At 36.0% G+C, this 25,179-nt stretch overlaps 1 protein-coding gene and 1 pseudogene across 1 annotated transcript; both read left to right on the top strand.

Moving 5' to 3' along the window:
• Positions 1-9,168: 9,168 nt before the first annotated feature.
• LOC101712144 (nucleosome assembly protein 1-like 1) lies at positions 9,169-13,021 on the top strand (annotated as a pseudogene).
• A 3,698-nt stretch (positions 13,022-16,719) lies between these two features.
• Positions 16,720-17,083, top strand: LOC101712482 (non-histone chromosomal protein HMG-14). Its single transcript, XM_004867477.3, has one exon. It carries the CDS (start codon positions 16,735-16,737, stop codon positions 17,038-17,040), a length of 306 nt encoding a protein of 101 aa, XP_004867534.1. The 5' UTR covers positions 16,720-16,734; the 3' UTR covers positions 17,041-17,083.
• The last annotated feature ends 8,096 nt before the right edge of the window (positions 17,084-25,179 follow it).

Below are 25,179 nucleotides of genomic sequence, written 5' to 3'. Positions count from 1 at the left end.
GGGAAAGGAAAAATGATGAGAAATGGAAAAAATGGCAATAAAGTCTTTATAAATAGGGAAGCGTGGAGGGCGTGAACAGAGGGCTAGGAATTAGGAAAAAATAAGAACCAAGATGCATTATGTAAAGGTACAAATTCCCAATGAGAAATGTAATTGTGTTGTATACCTAAAATGTACCAATAAATGAATTTAAGAAACAAAAAGATCTATATATTAAAACAGAAACACTAAGCCAGCTGGAAGAGTGGTTAGGCAGAACTCTTGAAGACACTGATGGAGAAAAAGTTTTCATGAACAAAACCTCAGTTGCAGGTGAACTAGCACAAAGAAGAACTAGGATCTCTTCTTATTAAAAAGCTTCTGCACACTAACAGAAACCACCAATAGCATGAAGAGACAACCCACCTTGTGGGAACCATTTTTTTTGTTCTTTTATTGGTACATTTTAGGTATACAATTTGTTTACATTTATCATTGTGTGTTTGTACCTGTACATGATATATCTTGGTTCTTATTTTTTCCCCATTACCTGTGTGCCCTTCACCACCTCCACCCTTCCCTACTTCCATAAGTTTCATTTCCATTTTTTTTTTTTTGCTTTTCTCATACTTTTTCCTTTCTGTCTTTTCCTTTCCCCTTCCCCTGCCTTCACTTTATCATTTTTGGACATTTTTTCCTATTTCAAATTATCAATTATTCATTTTAATCATTTTAACCCTTGTTTACACTATCAGTTTCTCCCACTAGAGAAACTATTCAGGATTTGCACATGTGTGTCCTATTTATTTCACTTAAGAGTATGGCCTCGATACACATCCATTTAGCTATAAATGACTCTAGTTTTTCATTCTTTATGGCTGAGTAGTACTCCATTTTATAAAAAAGCCACATTTTCATTATCCAGTTTCCAGTTGATGGGAACTTGGGCTGCTTCCAAGATTTAGCTATTACAAACTGTGCCACTAGGTACATGGGTGCACATATATCATTGTGGTATGATTCTTTTAATTCTTTTTGGAAGATACCCAGCAGGGGAAGAGCTGGGTCAAATGGGACCTTTAGTCCTAGTTCTTTGAGGTATCTCCATACTGACTTCCAGTGGTCGCACCAGTCTACACACCCACCAGCTGTGGAGCAGGGTTCCTCGTTCCCCACAGACACACCAGCATTTGTTATTGATTGATTTCATGATAGCAGCCATTCTTTCTGGAGTGAGGTGGAATCTCAGCATTCTTTTCATTTGCACCTCTCGAATGACCAGTGATGTTGAACATTTTTTCAAGTATTTATTTGCTATTTCTACTTCTTTGTCTGAGAGAGGTCTGTTCATTTCAGATGTCCATTTTTGGATTGGGTCTTTAAATTTGGGAGGTCTGATCTTTTTAAGTTCTTTATAGATTTGAGATAGTAGACCTTTGTCTGAGGAAAAGAAGGTGAAGAATTTTTCCCACATTGGGGGTTGTCTCTTCACACTGCTGGTGGTTGCTCTTGCTGTGAAGAAGCTTTTTAGTAAGAAGAGATCCCACTTGGTGATTGTGCTAGTTCATGGGCAACTGAGGTTTTGTTCATAAAACCTTTTCCTACACCGATGTCTTCAAGACTTCTACCCAAACTCGGTTCCAACTGGTTCACAGTTGCTATTTTAATATTTAGATTTTGAATCCATTTTGATTTTCCTTTAGTGCATGGCAAGAGATATGGGTCTAGTTTTAATCTTTGGCAAGTTGAAGCCCCATTTTTCCAGCACCATTTATTAAAGAGGCTATCTTTCCTCCAGTGAGGGTGGTTGGCTGCTTTATCGAAGATGAGATGGCTGAGTGTGTCTGGCATTGTTTCTGCATCTTCTGATCTGTACCACTGGTCCTCAAGTCTGTTTCTTTGCCAGTACCATGCTGTTTTTATCACAGTAGCTTTGTAGTAGAGTTGCAGGTTGGGGATTGTGATACTCCCTGCCATGTCTCTGTTACCTAGAATTGCTTTTCATATTCTGGGCCTCTTCTTGTTCCAAATGAATTTTTGTATTGTTTTCTCAAGGTCCATGAAATATGTTGCTGGGATCTCAATTGGAATTGCATTAAATCTATATAGCAGTTTTGGAAGTATGGCCAATTTCACTCTATTAATTCTTCCTACCCAGGAGCAGGGGATGTCTGTCCATTTTCTGATATCATCTTGCAGAAGCTTTCTAATAATATGAGATCCCAGTTGTTGATTCTTTCTGCTAGTTCCTGTGCTGCTGAGGTTTTGTTCATGAAGTCTTTTCCTAAGCCAATGTCTTCAAGAGTTCTACCTAACTTATCTTCCAGCAAGTTTAGTGTTTCTGTCTTAATATTTATATCTTTAATTCACTTTGATCTTTGTTTAGTTCATGGTGATAGATATGGGTCTAGTTTTGACCTATGTCAGGTTGAAATCCAGTTTTTCCGACACCATTAATTAATTAGGCTATCTTTCCTCAAGTGATGGTGGTTGGCTCCTTTGTCAAAAATGCGGTGGCTGAGCATGTCTGGAGTTGTTTCTACATCTTCTAATCTATTGTACTGATCCTCAGGTCTGTTCCTTTGCCAGTACCATGCTGATTTTACCACAGTACCTTTGTAGTATAGTTTCAGGTTGGGGATTGTGATACCCCCAGCCATGTCTCTGTTGCCTAGAATTGCTTTTGTTATTCTAGGTCTCTTCTTATTCCAAATGAATGTTTGGATTGTTTTCTCTAGTTCTGTCAAGTATATTGTTGGAATTTCAGTTGGCATTGCATTGAGTCTATATAGCAGTTTTTGGAAGTATGACATTTTCACTATATTGGTTTTTCCTACCCAGGAGCAAGGAATGTCTTTCCATTTTCTTGTATCCACTGTGATCTCTTTTTTCAGTGTACTATAGTTTTCATTGTAGAGGTCTTTTTCTTCCTTTCTTAGATTGATTCCTAGATATTTCTTTTTTTGGATGCTATTATAAAACGAATCATTTCCCTAATTTCTCTCTCAGTGAGTCTGTTATTTGTGTACAAGAAGGATTGTTTTATGAGTGTTGATCTTGCATCCAGCTACTCTACTGAATCAATTAAGTCTCGAAGTCTTCTGGCTGAGTGTTTTGCGTCTTCTATATAAAGTATCATATTGTGAACAAATAATGACAGTTTCACTTCTTCTTTTCCTATCTTTATTCCTTTTATTTCTTTCTCTTTTCTAATTGCTGTGGCTAATGTTTCCAGAACTATATTGAACAGGAGGGTGATAGTGGGCATCCTTGTCTTGTTCCTGATTTTAGCATGAAAGTTTTCAGTTTTTGACCATTTAGTATGATATTTGCTGTTGGTTTTTCATAGATAGCCTTAATCGGATTAAGATAAAGACCTTCGATTCCAATATTCTGTAGTGTTTTTATCATGAATGGGTGCTGGATTTTGTCAAATGCTTTTTCTGCATCTATTGAGATGATCATATGGTTTTTGTCCTTGACTCTGTTAACATGCTGTATTACATTTATTGATTTACGAATGTTGAGCCATCCTTGCATCCCTGGGAAATATCTGACTTGGTCAGGGTGTATGATTCTGATGACCCTCTGTATTCTGTTTGCCAGTATCTTATTGAGGATTTTTGCATCTATGTTTATTAGGGAGATTGGCCTGTAGTTCTCTTTTTGGGTTGGGTCTTTCCCTGGTTTTGGAATCAAAGTAACACTTGCTTCCAGGAATGAATTTGGAAGCCTTGCTTCCCTTTCAATTTCCTTGATGAGTTTAAAGAGTAATGGCATTAGTTTTTCTTTAAATGTCGTGTAAAATTCAGCAGTGAAGCCATCGGGACCTGGGCTTTTCTTTGTTGGTAAATATTTTATTACATTTTCAATTTTACTCATTGTAATTGAGTTTAGAATTTCTATATCTTCTTCATTCAACTTTGGCACTTTGCATGTATCTGGAAATCTGCCCATTTCTTCTGATTTCCATTTTATTGGAATAGAGGTTCTGGAAGTAGGTATTGATGATCCTCTGGATTTCTGTTGGATCTGTTGTGACTTCCCCTTTTTCATTCTTAATTGTATGTATTTGTGCCTTTTCTTTCCTTTTTTTGATAAGGTTGGCCAAAGGTTTATCGCTTTTATTTATTCTTTAAATAAACCAACTCTAGGGCCCGGGCATCTAGCTCAGTGGTTCCGGTGCCTGCCTCACAAGTGCAAGGTCCCGAGTTCAATCCCCAGTACCAAAAAAAAAAAAAAACCAACTCTTTGATTCATTGATTTTTTTGTATTGTTCTCTTAATCTCCATTGCATTGATTTCTGCCCTGATCTTTATAATTTCCTCTCTTGTACGAGCTTTGGATTCGTTATGCTCTTCTTTTTCTAGGAGCTTGAGGTTCTGCGTTAGGTTATTTATCTGAGTTTTCTCTGTTTTCCTAATATGTGCATTCACTGCTATCAATTTACCTCATAAAACTGCTTTCATTATGTCCCATAGATTCCTGTACGTTGTACTGGCATTTTCATTTCCTTGTAGAAACTGTCTAATTTCTTCTTTAAATTCCTCTGTGACCCATTGGTTGTTCAAGAGGGTGTTATTCAGTTTCCGTGTGTTTGTTGGAGTTTTGCGGTTTCTTATGTTATTGATCTCCAATTTTATTGTACTATGGTCTGATAATGTACAGGAGTAACTTCAATTCTTTTAAATTTACTTAGACATGTCCTATGAGCTAGCATGTGGCCTATTCTGGAGAATGACCCTTGTGCAGCCAAAAAGAAAGTTTATTCCGAATTTGTGGGGTGGAACACTCTGTAAATATCTATTAAGTCCATTTGTTCAATAGCTTGGTTCAGTTCTAGAATTTCCTTGTTAACTTTTTGTCTAGATGATCTGTCTATTTGTGATAGTGGAGTATTGAGGTCCCCCACTGCAATTGTGTTAGTGTTTATTTGGTTTTTCATGTCTATTAATATTTGTTTTGTATAGTTGGGGGCATTCATATTTGGTGCATATATATTTAGGATTGTCATCTCTTCCTCTTGGATCATTTCCTTCACAAGGATGTAGTGACCATCTTTGTCTCTCTTAATTAGTTTTGGTTTGAAATCTACTTCATCTGGAAATAAGATTGCTACCTGTGCTTTTTTCTGGGTTCCTTTCATGTGGAGAACTGTTTTCCATCCTTTTACTTTCAGTCTATGGATTTCTTTTTGAGTTAGGTGTGTTTCTTGTGTATAGCATATTGTTGCACTTTCCTTTTTAATCCTTTCTGCCAGTTGATTTCTTTTGATTGGTGAAATAAGGAAATTAACATTGAGGGTTATAATTGATAGATATTGATTTATCTTTGTCATGATGTTTTACTTTTCTTGGCTCTTGTATTTCTTATTTTTCCCCCTTTCCCTTTAGTGTCTTACCTTGTCTGGTGGCTTCCTTCTGTTGGGCCTCATGGAGTTGTGACCTTCATTGCTTTTTTTCTAGGATATTGTTTAGAATTGCTTGTAGTGCTGGTTTGGTGTTCTGAAATTTCTCAGGTGTTCTTTTTTGTGGAAGTATCTAATTTCCCCATTGATTTTGAAAGATAATTTTGCAGGATACAACAGTCTAGGTTGGAAGTTATTTTCTTTTAGGGCTTGAAATACTTCACTCCAGACTCTCCTTGATTTGAAGGTTTGTTTTGAGAAGTCTGCCATGATTCTGATGGGCTTTCCTTTGTAGGTGATTTGTTTTGTTTCTCTAACTGCTTGTAGGATTTTGTTTTTCTGTTGGGTTTCTGGGATCTTGACTATTATATGTCTAGATGTAGTTTCTTTTATTATGGCTAGTTGGAGTTCTATATGCCTCACTTATCTGTATGTCCAATTCTCTACCTCTGTCTTGGAAGTTTTCTACTATTACATCTGTGAATAGTTTATGTCAATTGTACTTTCTCCTGTTTTTTCATGGACTCCTATCAGTCTTATGTTATTTTTCTTTGCATTGTCTAGCAGTTGATGGATTGATTTCTCATGGTCCCTTACTATTTTTATGAAATCTCTATTTTCATCATCTCTAACTGCAATCCTGTCTTGTACATCTGATATTCTATCTTCAGATTCCCTTAATCTACTGTGAATACTTTCAATGGAGTTTTTGATCTCGTGAATATCTGTTTGAATGTGTTTCATGGATTCCATTTCTTTCTTATATTGGGCAATCATGGTTTCCATTTCTTTCTTTTGCTGGGTATTCATGGCTTCCAGCATGTTTCTGAGCTTATCTATTTTTTTATCTGTTTCTGTTCTAGATCCTCTAATCATGCCTTTCACTCTGCTCACCATCTCTGTAGCTATCTGGGAGATTATTTCTGCTTTGAATTTTTCTAGAGCCTCATTCATCTGTTTTGTTACTTTCTGTGTCATCAGTTCAGGGTATCCAGGTGGTTGGTTATGGGACTTGTCCATCTCATTTCCCCCAGGATTTACCCTTGGTGGGCTGGAAGTCTGAGTTTGTGCCTTGCTTAAATGTCTTCTCATTTTTGTTTTTGGTACTGTCCTTGATTTAACTCCTGGGTTGATAGTTTGAAATTGCTTATTGTAGGTATCTTCATTGCTTGTAATTAGAACCCTTATAGAATGATTGTTTCTCAGAGGTGTCTTCCAGATATAGCTGGTGTTTAAGTTTTGAGTCTCTAATGACTCTAAGGCTATCTCATTTTCCTTATACTAGGAAGGTTCATTGACTAGATCAATAACAACACCTTAGCCCAAGTGATACAGTCAGCAACACCATTGCATCAAGTACATCTTCAAAAATGACATTCTGTGGTAGTTATTAATCTATCACCTTTAGCTGTGTGAATGAAATCAAGGTCGAGGACCAACCCAACATAGAGTGAATAAACTCTTCAATATAACAAATTTACCCTTTGGGATGGGGAGTTAGAAGGGGTTGTGGAGGGAGGGACAGATGGAAATAGGATAGGGGAAGGTTAGTAGTGTGGCCAGAGGACACAGGTGAGAAGGAAAAAGAGAATAATAGGAAAATAAAGAAGAACTCCAAATGAGGACCAAAACAGGGACAAAAAGGGAAGATAAGCAATGTGGGAGAGCAAGAGAGTGAGTGTAAGAGAGAGAGAAAGGAAAGAGAAAAGAAAGATGAAAAGAAAAGAAAAAAAGGAGAGAACAACAAATATTTGCAAAGAGTAGGAAAAATAATTAAAGATTAGAGGAGCAAAAGAAAAGAAAAGAGAAAAAAACAAACTAATAATACTAATTTTGGGAATAAAAAATAACAATGAAGATGAAGGGCCTTTTTCAGGGTATGTCTCTGCTGTCACAATAGACAATGTGGGTAGCAGTGTGCAGTTATCAGTCAATGAGTCTCAGCAAGCTAGTTGCAGACCCGTGAGATTCAGGCAGTTTTCTGGCTGCAAGTCCCTAGTTGAGCTCTCTGTCCTCCTGTAGGGTTGAACTCTGCAGAGTTGTATTGCAGGTTCCAGCTGGCCTTCCCCTGAAGATAATCCCAGTCCTGATGGGAGGTGACGGTGACTCCTACTTACCCAGTACAGTGGTCTGGTGTGGTCCGGTGTCCTCTGCATCTTTGTAGTGTAGAACCAGGTGGCTGTACAGAGAAGAGGCCAGAGGAGCAGGGGAGAGGGGGTGTCCGGTGGATTGCTGCTGACGTGCGCGCTGATTTGGCATGTTCCGAGTGACTCACAACCTTGGTACGGTGTCATGGGAAAAATTTTATACCATCTGTTCCTCAGACAAAGGTCTACCATCTAGAATATGTAAATATCTTTTAAAAAATCAGACCTCCCAAATTTAAAGACCCAATCCAAAAATGTGCATCTGAAATGAACAGACATTTCTCAAAGAAATAGAAATAGCAAATAAATTTATGAAAAAATGTTCAATATCACTAATAATTGAAGAGATGCAAATAAAAACAACACTGAGATTCCCCCATCCCAGAAAGAATGGCTGCTGTCATGTAATCAACCAATAACAAATGCTGGCAGGGCTGTGGGGGAAAAGGAACCCTTCTCCACTGTTGTTTGGAGTGTAGACTGGTGCAACCACCGTGGAAGTCAGTATGGAGATACCTCACAGAATTAGGATTAGAGGTTCCATTTGACCCAGCTATTCCCCTGCTGCGTATCTTCCAAAAAGAATTAAAAGAATCATACCACAGCAATATATGTGCACCTATGCTCATATCAGCACAGTTTGTAATAGCTAAATCTTGGGAACAGCCCAATTGCCCATCAAATGATGACTAGATAAAGAAAATGTGGGGGCTTTTTTTATAAAATGGAGTACTGCTCAGCCATACAGAATGAGAAATTAAAGGCTCTCATGCTAAATGGATTCACATTGAGGCAATACTCTTAATTGAAATAAATTGGACACACATGTGTAAATACCTAATAGTTTCTCTGATGTGAGAAACTGAAAGTGTAAATAAAGATCAAAATGTATAATAGATAATGTGAAATAGGAAGAAAATAGGCTAAGAGGAAGGGGAAGTGGGAGGGGTAGGGGAAAGGAAAGGAATGGAATTAATATGAGAAAACACAAAAATGAAAACAAAATCTTTGTAAATAGGGAGGGGTGGAGGGGTTGAAGGGAGGGCAGGGGAATGGGGAAAAAATAAGAATCAAGATATACTATGTAAAGGTACAAATTCCCAATGATGAATTTCATTATACTGTACACCTAAAATGTACCTATAAAATTAATTTTTTAAAAAACTGTTTCAATAGCAGAGTGAATTGTGTACTTAAATAACATTTTGCTTGCTAGCGAGACAAGCCTTTTTCAAACCATATGTGAGATAAGTGATTGTAGCCAACTCCTAAAAAACTACACATGAAAGGTAATCATGTTCCAAGCACCTTCCTTCTAGATTACCAAAACTGACCGACCTATACCATACTTCCAATACTTTCTTTCAGTAAGGTCTCCTTTTCTACAGACTGAAGGGAGAAATGGTACATGCTGAGGAAAGCTTTTTGATTCTTTACAAATATATATATTTTTAAGTAGACATGTCTAGACAACAATGTGATGTATTTTATTCCAATGGTCTGAATGAGAAGCACTTAACCAACCTTTGCTCAAAAGCCCATTTGTGTTTCTAGCACCATCTGCTTGCAGTGCTGCCTCAAGCTCCTCCTGCTGCCAGCCCTTAATCACTCTCTGCGTGGCTTCTGCCACCTGACTCCCTGAACTAGCTGCTGATATTTGCAGTTCTTACAACATGGCAGACATTGACAACAAAGAACAGTCTGAACTTGATCAATATTTGAATGATGTTGAAGAAGTAGAAGAAGAAGAAACTGGTGAAGAAACAAAAATCAAAGCACATCAGCTGACTGTTCAGATGATGCAAAATCCTCAGATTCTTGCAGCCCTTCAAGAAAGACTTGATGGTCTGGTAGACACACCAACAGGATACATTAAAAGCTTGCCTATCAGGGGAAAAGAACTTGACATACAGATAAGTGAGGCATATAGGACTCCAGCTAGCCTTAATCAAAAAAAATCTACACATAGGCATATAATAGTTATTATTCCAGAAATCCAACAGAAGAACATAATTCTACAAGCAGTGAGAGAAAAGAAACAAATCACATACAAAGGAAAGCTCATCAGAATCACAGCAGACTTCTCAATGCAAACCCTCAAGGCAAGAAGAGCTTGGACTGATGTATTTCAAGCCCTAAAGGAAAACAGCCTCCAACCCAGATTGATGTACCCTGAAAAACTATCTTTCAAAATGGATGGAAAAATAAGATACTTTCATGATAAAGAGCACCTCAGGAACTTCATGAATACCAAACCGGCACTCCAAAAAATTTTAGACAATACCCTAGGAAAAGACAATGAGGATCACAACCCCAGGAAACCCAGCAGAATGAATCCATTCGGTATGACAAATTAAATGCAAATGGGGAGACTCCAACAAAAAGAAAAAGTCATGACAAGGCTTTTAAAACTTTTAACTTCATCTCCCTAATGAGTGTATAATTCAATCTTGTTATTGTACTGATTAGTATTTTTCTAATTCTAGAGTTGCACACCATTCCTTGTGCTATACTGGCTATTTATCATCTTCTTATGTCTACATTTTAATTGGGTTGTTTATTAATGAGCTCTAAGAATTCTTTATATATTCTGCTCATAGGTTATAAGCATTATAAATATGGTCTGTTTAAGGACTACTTTTCATTTTAATGATGTCATTTAAAGTTCTAAATTTTGATGGAATCCCATTTATCAACTTTTTTCTTTTATACATCATGTTTTTTGTATCCTAGGTAGTCCTTGCCTACCCTGAATTCATAACTATTTTCCCTTATAATTTCTTCTTAAAGTTTTATGCTTTTAAGCTTTCTTATTTAGGTTCATAGAGCCCTTCAAGTTATTTTCATGTATGGAAAAAAAGGGTTGTGTTAATTTTTTATATACGGATACCAGGTGTTCTAGTGACATTTGCTGAAAACACTATCTCTTCCTCGGCTCTTGAATTGAGTTTATATTCTATAAAATGCTAATGTTAAATAATCTTTCAAAACTCAGTGGACCATATATGTGTGGTTCTATTTCTAGATTCTCTGTTTTATTCAAATGATCTATATGTCTTTCCTTACACCAACACTGCCTTGATTACTGTACCTTTAGAAGAAGTCTTAAAATTAGGTACTAAATGTCTTCCAACACTGTTTTTGTTTTTGTTTTTGTTTTTAACTTTTCTAGGTCCTTTGTACTCCTACATAACTTTTAAATTTAAATATCCAATTCTTCATTTATGGCAAGTTATACAGACATGAATTTTTATATATACCTTGTGTTTTCTAATCCTGCTAAATTCAAATACAAGTTCTAGGGGCTCCTAGAGATTTCTTAGTATTTTCTATGTAGATGATCATTTCATCTACATATAAAGATTTTGTTTCTGCCATGCCAATCCTATCCTAATTGTGTCATTTTATTTCCAGACTATTTTGGTGGGGACTAAGTTTCAAAGTTTAATGGACAGATAAAGAGTAAGCATATCTGCCCTTGTTCCCCACCTTAAGGAGAAAGTATTGTATCTTCTCCATTTATATAAGACATTCTCACTGGAAGTATGGAGTACATGTCTTTAATCTGTTGAGAAGTTTCTGTTCTACTTCTAGTCTCCTGATAGCTTTTACCATGAACAGCTGTAGAATTTAGTCCAATACTTTTTCTCCAACTAGTGACAGGATCATATGGCTTTTTCCTTTCCTCTGTTTAAATGATGACTTTTGGGGGTGGATCTTCCAATGTTGAACCAACACTGCCATCCCTATAACAAAACCACTTTCTACATACTGTCAGATCTGACTTCTAATAGTTTGTTTTGTTAAACAAATTTCTATCTACGTTCGTACATTTTTCTTCTATTATCTTTATCCAGTTTTAGGATTAGCACAATGTTGAGTTTCTAAAATGAGGGGAGGAGTGTTCCTTCTTTTTTCTGCTTTAATGTTTGATATAATTTATCAGTTAAAATGTATATGAGCCTACTGTTGTCATATAGGTAGGTTTTCAAGCTAGGAATATACTTTCTTTAATAGGTGCTATTTAAATTTTGTATTTCCTCCAGAGTTTCATTAATTTGTCTTCTAAAGTACTTCTTAGAAGTTGTCAAATTTATTTCACAAAAGATTTTTGTAATATGCTTTCTATATCCTTTTAAATTCTGTAAAATCTGTGGTAATGTCTCCTAGATCTTAATATTGTAATTTTAAAAATGTATAACTGATATTGTGTAACAGGCAGAAAAGGTCAAAAAGACCAGGGGAATTGGGAGGGGTAGGGGAAGGGAAAAAAAAGGAAAGGAAAAAACATGAAAAGAGGAAAAAAAATGGAAACAAGGTGTTTGCAAATAGGTAAGGGTGGAGGGGGTGAAGGGAGAGCAAGGGAAGGGGAAAAAAAATAAGAACCAAGATATTCATGTAAAGGTACAAGATCCCAATGATGAATGTAACTGTATTTTATACCAAAAATGTACCAATAAACTTAATGGGGAAAAAAAGAAAAAAGAAAGCTTGCCTAGGGTAGTTAAAAGAAGAGTGAATGCTCTCAAAAACCTTCAAGGTAAATGTGTGCAGATAGAAGCCAAATTCTATGAGGAAGTTCATGATCTTGAAAGGAAGTATGCTGTTCTCTACCAACCTCTATTTGATAAGTGATTTGAGATCATTAATGCAATTTATGAATCTACAGAAGAAGAATGTGAGTGGAAACCAGATGAGGAAGAAGTTTCAGAGGAGCTGAAAGAAAAGGCCAAGATTGAAGATGAAAAAAAAGATGAAGAAAAAGAAGATCCTAAAGGAATTCCTTAATTTTGCTTGACTTTTTAAGAATGTTGACTTGCTCAGTCACATGGTTCAGGAACATGATGAACCTATTCTGAAGCATTTGAAGGACATTAAAGTGAAGTTCTCAGATGCTGGCCAGCCTATGAGTTTAATCTTAGAATTTCACTTTGAACCCAATGAATATTTCACAAATGAAGTGTTGACAAAGACATATAGGATGAGATCTGAACCAGATGATTCTGATCCCTTTTCATTTGATAGACCAGAAATTATGGACTGTACAAGGTGCCAAATAAATTGGAAAAAATGAAAGAATGACACTTTGAAAACCATTAAAAAGAAGCAGAAACATAAGGGACGTGGGACAGTTCGTACTGTGACTAAAACAGTTTCCAATGATTCTTTAATTTTTTGCCTCCTCCTGAAGTTCCTGAGAGTGGAGATCTAGATGATGATGCTGAAGCTATCCTTGCTGCAGACTTTGAAATTGGTCACTTTTTACGTGATCGTATAATTCCAAGATCGGTGTTGTATTTCACTGGAAAAGCTATTGAAGAAGATGATGATGATTATGATGAAGAAGGTGAAGAAGCAGATGAGGAAGCGGAAGAAGATGAGGAAAATGATCCAGACTATGACCCTAAGAAGGAGCAAAACCCAGCAAAGTGCAAGCAGCAGTAAAGCATGATGGTCTACCTTCTGCTTTCCTGGAAAGGATGACTTTACATCATGTGATGAGACTATTTCACAATTTTTGTTTGTTTGCTTATTTTTGTTTTTTGCTGTCTAAAATAAAAATGTTAAATGCAATTTTAGTTCTCACAAGGTAATGTCTTAATTTTGTACTAATTCAGGTTAGAAGCAGAGGCTTAACTTAGATTAATGATTATTATGCCCAGTTTAACATATTGAAGGAAAAGGAGCCAACTTTGGAAGATCTGATAAGCAAGTGGAAAACAAAAAGTAAAAGCATAAAACCTCTAAATGGTGTGATACATTTTTTAAAAGAAGAAAAGTTAAATTTCATATTTTTGGATTATAACTAGAGAGAAAGCCCTAAGCATCTATAGTCTATTCTGATCCTTAATTGCTTAGCTATGTCATTTACCCATGTTTCTGTTTACTATGTATTAAAATGGGTAGTACTGTTTACTTAACTACCTCACAGATGTGTTAAGGCATAGTACATTAAATTTCATGAACTGTTTCTCAGTCTTAAAAAGCCTCACAAATTTGAACCTATTTGTACCACAATGCGATACTCAGAATTTTATTCATATTCGGCTTTGATAATTAAACTGGAAAATGAAGTTTAAACATCCCTGTTGTGGATCTGGCCAGATAACACTTAGAATTCATGTGGCTGCTATTTAGTGAAAATGGATGGGGATGGTTTTGCTTCAAAAAGTCCAAGGATCTTTTTTTCCTCCGATATTCTAGATGAACATATTGTTGTAAATAGTATAGAGATTATGGGCCTAAAGTGGTAATAAGACCATTTTGGGGAGGGGAATGCCACTAAGTTTGAGACTTTAGAGCCACATTTAAAATACCTCAGGCTAATTAGTGTTAATTTGGGGGGATGAACTTATTTTTGATAATGAGAGTGGACTAATTCAAGAAGAAGTTCTAGAGTTCCTGCTGTTAATAAAATTACTTTGAGTTGATACATTTTTACAGGTGATATTTTTCTTTTTGAAAATTTAGTATTAAGGACTTAAAATGTGAACACATTTGTGTGGAACTATCCATACCTCTTGAAAATCTTAACTACTGGAAATCCTTAACCAATCACAGTAGTTTTTTTCCTTTTTATTTTCAGAATTTTGATTAGACATTCTATGTTGATTTTTTTGTAACCATATTTCATCTAAACATAGCTTTATCTGATCTTTAAAATTTTAATCTAAAGATAGAATCTCATTTTTAATTAACATAAAGAAGTAACAAAATCACTTTTTCCTGTTCCTTTAGGAAATAGCTACTGCCAAAGTGAAGAAGTAAATGATATTTCATCTTGTTACATAATGGGGTTGTGGTTTGCAGAAGAATTGTTTTCTTTGCAAAATTTGAATTTCAAGGGATGTCAGTGTTAATTTATGCCATTTCTTCATTCCAAAAAGGTTCTATTCCATTTTAGAAATTTGAAATATGTAATTTGAAATCCTTAAATAAAATTTGGACTTAAGTTTATATAAAAAAAAGCTCATTTGTAAAGAATGTCTGAACATTGGGTCATTATAGCAGATATGCAGTACACATCTAGGGCACCATTACCTATATGGTAGTTAAAAGTGTGTGAAAAATAATTATCCTGAGTTATTTTCATATGTAAAATACATTATAATTAGGATGCTCCCTATATTGATTCCCTTAAATAAACTTAAATGTGTGTTATTAAAAAAAACTTCAAACTCTGCAAAGCAGATCTAAGTGGAAATCATGGAAGGAAATTATAAAAATGACTGAAGGGTCAGGAATTTAGCTCAGTGGCCCCACACCTGCCTCACAAGGGCAAGGTCCAGAATTTGATCCCCAGTACTGGAAAAAAATGACTGAATTATACAAAATAATAAAACATACATACATCTATAATAGCCATTCTAACTAGTTGAGATGATGTTTCATTGTAGTTTAGATTTGCATTTCCCTGATAGCTAATGACACTGAGAATTTTTCATATATTTGTTGGCCATTTGTATTTCTTCTTGTGAAAATTGTCTATTCAGATTATTTGCCCACTTTAATTGGACTACTTATTTTTATTTTTATGTTTTTGTGTTCTTTATATACATATATACTGGATATTAAGCCTTTTTCAGATGACTACCTGGCAAATATTTTCTCTCATTCTGTAAAATGAGTCTTTATCTTGATTGTTTCCTTTGTTATACAAAAGCTTTTAACTGGTGTAATCTTACTTTTTCCTGTTTTTGCTTTTGATTCTTGTGCTTTTGGGGTCACACCAAAAACAATTGCCTATATCAATATCTTGAACTATTTGCTTTCTTTTTTCTAGTAATTTCGTAGTTTCAAGATGTTTGATCCATTTTTAGTTGATTTTTGTACCCTGGTAGATAGGAACCAAAATTCAGACTTCTGCATATGGATATCCAGTTATCCGAGTACTATTTTTTGAAAAAGGCTGTCCTTCATCCACTTTACATTTTTAATTCCTTTTTCATTTTGTTGAGAATCAATTGGCTATAAATGCAATGGATGTATTTTTGGATCTCTTCTATTCTATTCTATTGATCAGTGTGTCTATATTCATGCTAGTACCATGTTGTTCTGGTTACTATGGTTATGTACTGTGTCTTAAAATAAAGAATTGTGTTGTTTCAGCTTTGTCTTTTTTGTTCAATATTGGTCTATTTGAGATTTTGTAGTTTCATATGACTTAATATTTTTTCTAGCTTCTGTGAAGAATGTCACTGGCATTTTAATAGGGTTTGCATTGAGTCTCTAAATTATTTTTGGAAATATGGACATTTTATAATATTAATTCTTCCAGTCCATAAACATTGGTGGTCATTTCATTTTTTTATGTATCTCTTTAAATTCATTTTTTAGTGTTTTGTGATATTAATTGTAGAGGTTTTTCACTCCCTTGGTTAGGTTTATTTGTAGGTAGGAATTTTTTGTAGTAATTGTAGATAACCTTGCACTCCATTTCTTCTCAGCAATCCCATTACTGGTATGTACAAACACTATTTCTTTTTATGTGTTGATTTATTATTCTTTAACTCATTCATCAGATCTAATAGTCTTTTGATTGAATTATTTAAATTATATAGATACAATTAGATATTTGAAAGCAGCCATAACTTGATTCTCTCCCTATTTGAAGGCCTTTTCTTTCTTTATCTCATGTAACTGCTCTAGCTAAAACCTCTAGTATTGTACTGAATAAGAGCTATGAGGGTAGAAATCTTTGCCTTGTGCCAGATCTTACAGAAAATGGTTTCAGCTTTCTTCCATTCCATATGATGTTGGCTGTGCACCTGTCACATATAACCTTTCTTAAATGGAGGTATGATCCTTCTATACTTAATTTGTTAAGGGATTTTAGCATTAAAAAACTGGTTTTTCTAGATATTTTTAGGTGTGAGATTACTGATACAATGCACAATATCACATTACCATCCAATTCCAACTGCATCATATTTTCAGCCCAGGAGGAAAAAAGGCTTAATAAGAAAACCTTCTCTTGAAGTGCTTATGTATGTTCAAGCAAGTAAAATATTCTTCCATTTGTAACCTCCCAACAATGGTTGGTATGACACAACAAAAAGATTGAGGGATAAGTTTTTTAAAATAACAAGTCTTGATCCGGTTTTCCCACCGCCCCCGCCGCAGGTCCCAGCAACTCTGGCGGCGCAAGGCTCCCGTGCGCTGCGGCCCGCAGCTTCCGCACGCACACCCCGTGCCACCAAGATGCCCAAGAGGAAGGTCAACTCCACCAAAGGGGCGGCAAAGGAGGAGCCCAAGCGGAGATCCGCGAGGTTGTCGGCTAAACCTGCTACTGCAAAAGTGGAAACGAAGCCAAAAAAGACAGCGGGAAAGGATAAATCTTCTGACAAAAAAGTGCAAGCAAAAGGGAAAAGGGGACCAAAAGGAAAACAGGCTGAAGTGGCTAATCAAGAACCTAAGGAAGATTTACCCACAGAAAACGGAGAAACTAAAAACGAGGAGAGTGCAGCCTCTGATGAAACGGAAGAGAAAGAAGCCAAGTCTGACTAAGCACACATCACGTCTTATCAGTGCTCCCTGTCTCCCTTCTTGTACAATCCAGAGGAATATTTTTATCAACTACTTTGTAAATGCAAGTTTTTTAGTAGCTCTAGAAACATTTTTAAAAAGGAAGGAATCCCACCTCATCGCATTTTTAAGTATAAATGATTTTTTTAGAGGTGAAATCATTTGCTGGTTATTTTGTGGTACAACCAGAAAATAGTGCGATATTGAATTATGGCAGGCTTTGACTGTCCTGGGTGTCAGCTTAACAGTCCATAGGTGGGGGTTAGTTTTATATCCTGCAATACAAAGCATACTAAATGGTAATTTGGAGTCACAGTCATGCATTTAATATGTCTTGGATATTTTAAATGACTTCTATTCCCATGTTTTTAGTAGAATTGTTTCCTAAAGAAAACTACATCCTCATTGTTTCCCTGTCAGAATTGTGAGTGCTCTGTAACATCTTTTTTGGTCATGCTAGTCCAGTTTGACTAATTTTGCTAATGTGCTGTGAAAGATTGAAAATTTGAGTATGTAGTGTATATGATAAGAAATTGTCAATTGGTGAGACTTAAGTAACACTTCATCAGCATTTGAAGATACTGGTACTTAATCCTCTGATGGAAAATTTGCCTCCAAATTTGAGGCTGGAAAGTCACTGGAATAACCGAAAAAGAAACAATACATAATTTTTAACACAAATTGTGTACAAAATGAGGTGTCTGTACTGATCCTCAACACAAACAATAAACTCTCAAATGTGGAAAACAATTAAAAAATAAAAATAAATAAAATAATAAAGTTTTATGGTTAGGTTTGTCAAAATTAGAAAGATTTTAAACTAAAATTGATACACAGTGAAGAGAGAAATAGGGACATCAAATCACTTAAATTCCAGAGGGATGCATTTCTCCCCCCAATAAAATTTCTTACTGAGAAAGAAAGGGAAAAATTAGTAACATTCCCTGTTATCAAAAAGCTTCCAAGAAAATACAAAGATGTGGGATTCAGGGAGACAAATGTGGGAAAAAATTAATGATAATATCAGGTGAAATGAAATGTGACATAATAGTGGTGCAAGCTAATTGCTGTAACCTCATTGTTCAGCTAATCCTTCAAGAATAGGTCAGATTAAGGTAGGTAAAGAAAGAATGTTCTGGAATCAGCACAGACATGGAGCATAATAAGACACTTATAGGGAAACAGTCAGAAACATGAAAGTAATGAGTTGGTAAGACATATGTCTAAAAAACTTTGCAAAGAAAAAAATAGAGCAAAGGAAACAGTATAATTTAAGAAATTGTTTTGACTTCTCTACTAGTTCTCTTTGGCTGCAATAAAAAAAATTACTACAAATGAAATCACGTAAAAAAACACAAATTTACCCGACTGATTTCTTCTCATCTCCCCTTTCTCCTATCCTCCCAATCTTTTGTAAGAATAATGCATGATATGTCTCAAAAGAGTTAGGCGTTTGGACTTACCATAAAGAAGTGAAACAAGTTTAAAGTTTCAGATATGCAAATATTATGATGTGTATCTAGATGTCTCCCCAAAGCCTCACGCAGTCACAGGTGGGGCTTTTTGGACATGGCATGACATAAAGTGTGTGATACTGGGATCAAGGATGTGATACTGGGATCAATTGATGATGAGATGCTAGGATTAAGGCTGCCAGACACTGAATGTGAGTAATGAGCACATTAGAGTGGGCAGCCTGGATAGGATATAAGGTACAGAAAGAGGGCCGCTATTTTTCACTTGCTGCTCCACCACATTACTGCTTTGCTGCCTTCTGCTGCTATGAACAGTTTCTCCTCTGCACTGCCCCTCTGCCATGCCCTGCTGCCTTGGGGCCAGCTGATTTTGGACTGACACATCTACAAACTGAGTTACAATAAGCCTTCCCTCTAACTTTGAGTGTTGGGTATTTTGTCTCTTCAATGAGACAAGTAACCAAGACAGCTAACTAACCAGAATTAAACATTATACAATGTGTATTAAAACATCACACTGTACTTCAGAAATATGTACAAATATGTCCATCAAGAAAATAAAACACAGAGGAAAGGAATATGGCAGACCAGAGGTAGCATGTACACATGATCTACTCTGGGATATTCACTGAAAAGCAACATATATACAAATCTGTGAGGAGAGAGGTGCAAGAGTCATGAAACTTCATCTTCTGAGAGCTATCATTCAGGTAAAACCCAGAAACACTTATAATTAGAGGTATACTTTAATAAACTGAAGCAAAGCATTCTGGCATTGAACATGCAGCCATATGGAGTGGGGGTGGGAGATAGTCCTCTTTCATAAAATGGAAGAAGGAATGACACCACATTTTCCTATTAGACCTGGCTCTTCTTCAGGATGGACATATGGCCTATGCAAACAGGATACAGCTAATTGAATGCAGGCTCTCATTGTGTCCCTCCAGATTTAGACAGGGTCAGATTGGGTTATGATCTATTTTCTTCTCCTAATTCCCACAATAGTTCTCATCATTACTATTCTTTTGTTTCCCTAGGTATTTGGGAGAACTGAGAGCATTTTAAAAATTTTTAAATTATAGGTTGATATATGGTTGGTTCTTTGGATGTTGATATAACTGCTAGTTGTTATCTCTTTACAATGCAATGAGTGCTATGGTTTTAACAGAGTACTTTGAACAGATTATGTGGGTGCCTGCACACTGAATCATACCCAAAGCCAAGAGCAAAACAGGGAGATATACACTGACTAAAGTGATCTCCACAATAGTGTCAGAGCTTTCTATATCAACTGATCTACAACCTTCAGCACAAAAATACAAGAATTATGAGAAAACAAGGACAAAAGATGGCCCAAAATTTCATAACTCCCCAAAAGCTGATCTCACAGATACAGAAGTGCGTAAAACTCCAGGAAAAAAAAAATCCACAAAATGAATAGTTAAAAAGAGAAAATTATGTGGCTGAATTAATTAATTACTAAGATGTTCAGTGAGTTTAAAGAAGCTAATAAGCAGGGGCCGGGGATTTAGCTCAGTGGTTCCACCACCTGCCTCAGATGCAGTAGGACCCGAGTTCGATCCCCGGTACCCAAAAAAAAAGAAGCTAATAAGGAGCTTAATTAATTAAAGAAGATAATGTTGGACCTGAAAAAATCACTTCAGATGTTATGAAGTGAAATCATGCCAAAATATTGAAACTTAAAAACTCAAGTAAAAACCAGCCAGAAAATAGAATATCAAAATGTGAGATAAGGTAGATGTAATAGTACATTTAGTCCAAAATTATGAAAATAGGGCTGGGGATTTTGCTCAGTGGTTCCACAACCTACTCCACAAACAAGTTCGATCCCCAGTACCAAAAAATGAAAATAAAAAGCAAGATGAGGCAGAAATATGATTCAAGAGCTCCTAGACAACTCTTAAACAACAAAAGCAAGGATAATCAGACTTAAAGAAAGGGAATAGGTGGTCTAGTGCTATAAAACATTTATTGACTGACATTTTTGCAAAAATTTCTCAAATCTGAGGAATAAAATGAATACCCAACTAAATGATTCATTTTGAACCCCAACTAGACATAACCAGAAAAGAAACTCTCCAGGAAACATAGTGGTCCAAATTCCAGGGATGCAGAAAAACTACAGGCTACCAAAAGCTGTTATGGAGAAGTAATAAATAAGTTCCAAGGGCAAGCCCATCAGAAGCAGAGTTCTCAACACAGACCTTTAAGATCACAAAAGCATGATGTAAGGATTTTTGAACCCTAAAAGAAAATAATTGCCAATCAAGACTGCTATACCTGCAAAGATAACTCTCAAATTTTAAGAAGAAATAAAGACCTCCCACAATAAATATGAACAAAAGAAATTCACCACTACATGAAAATTACAGAAAATAGTTTGGGAATCCTAAACAGAGATGACAACATTCACCAAAGGAAAGAATACTGTAAATCTCACTTGGAGTGTAATTTTTAAAAAACAGAAAAGGGAAGGGAATCAAGTGCTAGAAAAACAATACAACAAGAATTAATATGTATATGTCAATAATAACACTCAAGGCAAATGAACTTAACTCTACAGTGCAAATACAATCTGGCAGATTGGATAAAAGAACAATAAGAACCAACAATATGTTGCCTGAAAAAGACAAACCTCAGTAACAAAGAGATAAACAGATTGAACAGAAATGCTGGGATAATGACATTCATGATGACCAATAGCACTCCGAAAAGTTTCTGAAGGATATTCTAGAAAAAGACAATGAAAACAACAATTCCGTGAATCCCAGTAGAATGAATCCACCAGGCTAGGCAAGCAATTAGAGAGGAAAGAAGGGCAACCAACAATAGGAAAATTATATGACAAAGATAAGTCAATATGTATCAGTTTTAACCATCAACACACTCTCAATTCACCAATCAAAAGAAACAGATGGACAGAATCAATAAAGAAACAAGATCCAACAATATTCTACCTAAAAGAAACACATTTAACTGAGAAAGAAATGCATAGACTGAAAGTCAAAGTGTAGAAAACAATAATTCATGTGATAGGAATCCAGAAAAAAAACAAAGGTAGCTATTCTATTTGCAGACAAAGTGCATTTTAAGCCAAGACTGATCAAGAGAGACAAAGGAGGTAATTACATGCTTCTTAAGGGAACAACCCAAGAGGATGAGATAACAACCATAAATATATATGCATCAAATACAGGCACTCTCAAATATACTTAAAAAACTAATGAATATGAAAAATCAGATAAGCACTTATACAATTCCATTGGGGAACCTCAATACCCCACTGTCACAAATAAACAGATCAACTAGACAAAAAAAACCAAGAAACAAATATCAGAACTGAAACAAACATTTCAATGAATGGACTTAGTAGATATCTACAGAGTGTTCAAACCCACAACCTCAGAATACACATTCTTCTCAGAAGCACATAGGATGCTCTCCAAAGTAGACCACAAACTAGCTCATAGAACATGATTATGAAAATGCAAAAGAACTTAAACTATCTCATGCATATTAGCAGATCATAGTGCAATGAAATTGGAAATCAATAGCAAAAGAAACCACAAAAACTGCATAAACACATTTAAATTATATCCTCCTGAACAAAGAATGGGTCACAAATGAAATTAAAGAAGAAATGAGACAATTTCTACAATTAAATGATAATGCCAATACAACATACCAGAACTTATGGGACACATTGAAAGCACTCTTATGAGGGAAATTTATAGCAGTGAGTTGCCACATCAGAAAAATAGAGTGAGCTCAAATAAAGAATATAATGTTCAACTTCAAGCTTCTACAAAAAGAATAAGTCCATCCCACCACTCCTAGCACAGAGGAAAGGGCTTCTGAGCCACCGTCCCACCACTCCCAGACAGAGGAAGGGGCTTCTGGGATGCCGTCCATCCTGCTGCTCCTGGCCCAGTGGTAGGAGCTTCTGGGCGGCCATCCAGCTGATCCCAGTGCAGAGGAAGGGGATTCCAGGCTGCCATTCTTCCCACTGCTCCTGGCCCAGAGGAAGGGGTTTCCAGGCTGCAGTCCATCCACCCAGTCCAGGCCCACAGGAAGGGGCTTCCAGGATGCCATTCCTCCTGCCGCTACCAGCACAGAGGAGGTGAGCCACGCGGGTGCCAACAGCACACCCCACCCCCAGGGTCGAAATGAGAAGACACATAAACAAGTATCAAAATCAGACTTCCAGATAGCCTACAGCAACATAAAATGGAAATGAGATGGAACACTCTGATACTCAACCACCTGGACCCCTGAACAGGCAACAAAAGAGGATATGGGAAAAATGAAATCAGAAATAATTTTTCAGATATCAGCAGATGTTGTGATCATAGTGCAAGACATGATTAATAAATCTAGAGAGGAGCTGAGGAACATGATGGAATACCAACATAGGAAACAAATGGAATCCATAAAACACATGCAAATAGATTTCCAGGACATGAAAAACTCCATTGAAAGTCTACACAGCAGAATGAGACAATGTGAGGACAGAATTTCAGATATAGAAGATAATGTTGCAATTAGTGACCAGGAAAAGAAAAATTGCTTCAAAATTGTAAGGGACCATGAGAAATAAATCCAGTAGCTGCTAGATGATGCAAAGAAGAATAACATAAGACTGACTGAAGTCAAAGAAGAAACAGGAGAGAGTGCAGAAGACATAAAAAAAAAATCTTCACCAAAGTAATGGCAGAAAACTTCCCAAGCAGGGAAAAAGAACTTGACATGCAGATAAGTGAGGCATATAGGACTCCAAATAGCATTGATCAAAAAAACTCTACACATAGGCATATAATTATTAAGATTCCAGAAACTCAACAGGAGAACAAAATTCTAAAAGCAGTTAGAGAAAACAAACCAATCACATACAAAGGAAAGCCCACCAGAATCACAGCAGACGTTCAACACAAACCAACAAGGCAAGAAGAGCTTGGAGTGATATATTCCAAGCCCTAAAGGAAAATAGCCTCCAACCCAGATTGATGTACCCTGAAAAACTGTCTTTCAAACTTGATGGAGAAATAATATACTTTCATGACAAAGAGCACCTTAGGAACTTCATGAATACCAAACCAGCACTCCATCAAATTTTACACAATATCCTAGGAACCGACAATGAGGCTCACAACCCCAGGAAGCACAGCAGAATGAACCCGTCTGGCATGACAAGAATTTAAATGTAAAAGGGGAGAACCCAAAAAAAGAAAAAGTCATGGCAATGACAAGTTAATACATTTCAGTTATAACCATCAATGTTAATGGTCTCAATTCACCATCAAGAGAAATAGACTGGCAGAATGGGTCAAGAAGCAAAATCCAACAATATGTTGCATACAATAAATACACCTAAATCAAAATGAAACTCATAGACTGAAAGTAAAAGGGTGGAAAACAGTACCCCATGTGATGGGAAACCGAAAAAACACAGGAGTAGCTATCCTCTTTGCAGATCAAGTAGATTTCAAACCAACACTGATTAAGAGAGATGAAGAAGGACACTACATCCTTGTAAAGGGAAGAATCCAAGAGGAAGAGATGGCAATCGTAAATATCTATGCACCAAACACTAGTGTGCCCAACTATATTAAACAAATACTAACAAACATGAAAAGTCATATATGCACTAATACAATTGTAGTGGGGGACCTCAATAACCCACTGTCACAAATAGATAGATCAACTAGACAAAAAATAAGTAATGAAATACTAGAACTCAATCGAACTCTTGAACAAATGAATTTAACAGATGTTTACAGAGTCTTCCACCCCATAAAACAAGAATACACATTCTTCTCAGCTGCACATGGGTCATTCTCCAAAACAGACCACATGCTCATGCATAGAACATGTTTAAGTAAATGCAAAGAAACTGAAATTATCCCCTGTATATTATCAGACCATAGTGAGATGAAATTGGAGATCCATAGCAAAAGAAACAAAAAATTTCATAAACTTGTGGAAATTGAACAACACACTTCTGAATAACCAATGGGTCACAGAGGAAATTAAAGAAGAAATCAGACAGTTCCTTCAATTAAATTACAATGACAATACAACATATTGCAATCCATGGGATGCAATCAAAGCAGTCTTATGAGGGAAATTCAAAGCAGTGAATACCCATATTAGGGACACAGAACAAGCCTAATTAAATAACCTGATGCTGAACCTCAGGCTTCTAGAAACACAAGAGCAAGACAACCCCAAAGCTCATACAAGGGAAGAAATTATAAAGATCAGAGGAGAAATCAATGCAATGGGGACTAAGAGAATGATACAAAAAATCAATGAAGTCGAGTTGGTTCTTTGAAAGAACAAACAAAATTGACAAACCCTTAGCCAAACTTATCAGAGAAAGGAAACAAAAGGCCCAAATCCATGCAATTAGGAATGAAAAGGGTGAAATTACAACAGACCGAGCTGATATCCAGAGGATCATCAATACCTACTTCGAGAAACTATGTGCCTATAAAGTGGAAAACACAGAAGAAATGGACAGATTCCAAGATACATATGAATCACCAATGCTGAACGAAGAAGACCTAGAAATTCTAAACAACCCAATATCAACCAATGAAATTGAAAATGTAATTAAAAACTTATC

This window comes from Heterocephalus glaber, unplaced genomic scaffold, assembly GCF_053883595.1.
Source record: "Heterocephalus glaber isolate CG9 unplaced genomic scaffold, H.glaber_assembly_v1.0 deba00001613, whole genome shotgun sequence".
In the NCBI taxonomy this organism is placed as follows: Eukaryota; Metazoa; Chordata; class Mammalia; order Rodentia; family Bathyergidae; genus Heterocephalus; species Heterocephalus glaber.
The sequence above is the reverse complement of the archived record's forward strand: the minus strand, read 5'-3'. Positions and strand labels throughout refer to the sequence as shown.

Excerpts from the sequence above, each read along its gene's own strand:
- LOC101712482 (XM_004867477.3), top strand. The coding sequence starts at position 16,735 with ATGCCCAAGAGGAAGGTCAACTCCACCAAAGGGGCGGCAAAGGAGGAG.